Source organism: Arachis hypogaea, chromosome 11 (assembly GCF_003086295.3).
Source record: "Arachis hypogaea cultivar Tifrunner chromosome 11, arahy.Tifrunner.gnm2.J5K5, whole genome shotgun sequence".
In the NCBI taxonomy this organism is placed as follows: Eukaryota; Viridiplantae; Streptophyta; class Magnoliopsida; order Fabales; family Fabaceae; genus Arachis; species Arachis hypogaea.
The window spans coordinates 128,231,690-128,234,099 of record NC_092046.1 but is presented as its reverse complement, the minus strand read 5'-3'; the positions used below and the strand labels follow the sequence as shown (position 1 = coordinate 128,234,099).

Here is a 2,410-nt window from a genome sequence, read left to right as displayed (position 1 = left end):
AGGAAATACCAATGACACCATATGTAATTTTTGTGGAAAAATTATGAGAGGAGGAATTACACGGGCAAAAGAGCACTTAATGATTAAGCCTGGGAATGTTGTTGGATGAAAAATGGTCCCAAAGGATGTTATTGTTGAATTATGGGAGTTTTACAACCAGAAAAAAAAATTGAGGAAGACAAAGTTCTACGTAGGCAAGCACCAAGGAACATAGTGTCAATGCTAGGGAGCTTGATTTAGATAGTTTGGTTTTGGATTGTCAGAGGAAGATGCTCAAGAAATTGATGAAATTCCAAATCCAACTCCAATGGCAGCAGCTAAAGGGGGGAAAGTTCTATGAGAGGTCAAATGGACGTGTTTATGAAAAGACCCGAAACTACCATTACAAGAAACAAAAAGGAGAAATTGAGGCAACAGAATATCAAGGAAGCATGTAATAAGGAAGCGGTTCGTAGAGTTCATCGATACATAGCCCGGTGGTTCTACCAAGATGGGATTCCATTGAATCCAGTGAGGTTGAAGAGTTTTCAAGAAATGTTGTGGGCTGTTGGAAGCTTTGGTCCTAATTTACCTGCTCCCACTTATCATGCTCTAAGGGTTCCATTCCTTAATGAGGAATTAGAATACACCAAAGACTTGTTGAAGGGTCATAAGGAACAATGGAAAAAGTATGGCTACTCTATTACGTCAGATGCTTGGACGGATAAGAGACAACAGAGCATTATCAATTTTCTTGTAAACTCTCCTGCTGGAACAATGCTTTTGAAGTCTATTGATGCCTCTGATTATGTGAAGACGGGTGAAAAAATGTTTGAGCTTCTTGATGGTATTGTTGAGGAAATTGGGGAGCAAAATGTTGTTCAAGTTGTAATTGACAACGGGAGCAACTATGTTCTAGCTGGTAAGTTGCTGATGGAGAAAAGACCGAATCTGTTTTGGACCCCGTGTGCTGCCCATTGTTTGGATTTGATGCTTGAAGACATTGGGAAGTTACCATTAATCCAAAAAACCATAAAAAGTGCCATTTCTTTGGTTAGCTTCACTTATAGCCACTCTAGCACTTTATCCATGTTGAGACAATTCACAAATGGCAAGGAATTGGTGAGGCATGCAGTCACACGATTTGCCACTTCATTTCTCTCTTTGGAAAGGCTTTATAAGGAGAAAGGAAATCTAAGAAGAATGTTTACTTCGGATGAGTGGGTAAGGAATAAGTTGTCAAGGGAGGCAAAGGAGAGGGAAGCAACAAAGATTGTTATTAGGCCCTCCTTTTGGAATCATGTCAAGTACACCCTTAAGATCATGGGGCCTCTTATTCGGGTGCTTCGACATATTGATGGGGAGAAGAAGCCACAAATGGGTTATATATATGAAGCAATGGAGAAGGCAAAGGAATGCATCAAGAAAACATTTTCTAATGATGTGAGAAAATATTCTGAAGTTTTTAAAATCGTTGACAACAGATGGAATTGCCAACTTCATTGTCCGTTGCATGCAGCTGGTCATTTTCTGAAGTTGTTTTATGAGTGTAATGAGTGGTTAGTGGGATAAATTGGGACTGCCACCTTTCGAGATGTGATAATATGGATGATGATACTGATTTGGTTCATCAAGATGACAACACTTTAAGTTGGAACCTTGTTTTTGAAGCAATGGGAGAACATGAGCCTATGACATATACTAGAAGACAACAAAAGAGAAAAAGAAAAGAACCTGTAACTGCAAGAGGTGGTGCAAAGGGTGGACCAAGTGGGTCTAAGGCTTCAAAAAAAAGAAAAGGAAAAGCAGTAATTGTGGAAGAGGAAGAAGAACCAGAATTTGAAGATGAAGAGGATTTTGAAAATGAAGAAGAACAAGAAGAGGAGATTCAATTCAATGATACTAAATCAGAGGATGATGAGGGGGTAGAGGGACACGATAATAATCGTGTTAATTTGGATGAATTTGATGAGAGCTAGAATGTAGATAGTTTATAGTTTTTATGTTTTATGTCTTCTATTTTATGGCTTGCTTATGATTTTTGAGTTATGATTTGAACTTGATGTTATATTTATTTGCTAAATTTGCTACTATATTTGCTATATTAATTAGATATTTTATGACTAGAAAGTTGCTTATATAGATAGATTTTATAGTTTATTATATTTATAATTTTTCTGCATGTTTTTTTGTACATATATGTGTATTTTAGGTAATCCGCCATTTTCGCCATTTTCCGCAACGCCATCCGCTATAACTTTATGGCGGATTTTTGGCTCACCGCCATGAGCCGCCACCCGCAATCAAAAACTATGTTTATTGGTTAGGCTGATAGGAGTTCTTTTTATTTTTTCCCAATGTCCTCTGTGAAATTTGTGTTCAGCTTGTGGATATTCCAACCGTTTCCTTCATTAATCAACTCATTCACTAA

General features: G+C 37.6%; 1 protein-coding gene across 1 annotated transcript; it reads left to right on the top strand.

Moving 5' to 3' along the window:
* Nucleotides 1-348: 348 nt before the first annotated feature.
* Nucleotides 349-1,551, top strand: LOC112721786 (uncharacterized). Its single transcript, XM_025772816.1, has one exon. The coding sequence runs from the start codon at nucleotides 349-351 to the stop codon at nucleotides 1,549-1,551; it is 1,203 nt and encodes a 400-aa protein (XP_025628601.1).
* Nucleotides 1,552-2,410: the final 859 nt, after the last annotated feature.

Excerpts from the sequence above, each read along its gene's own strand:
- LOC112721786 (XM_025772816.1), top strand. The coding sequence starts at position 349 with ATGGACGTGTTTATGAAAAGACCCGAAACTACCATTACAAGAAACAAA.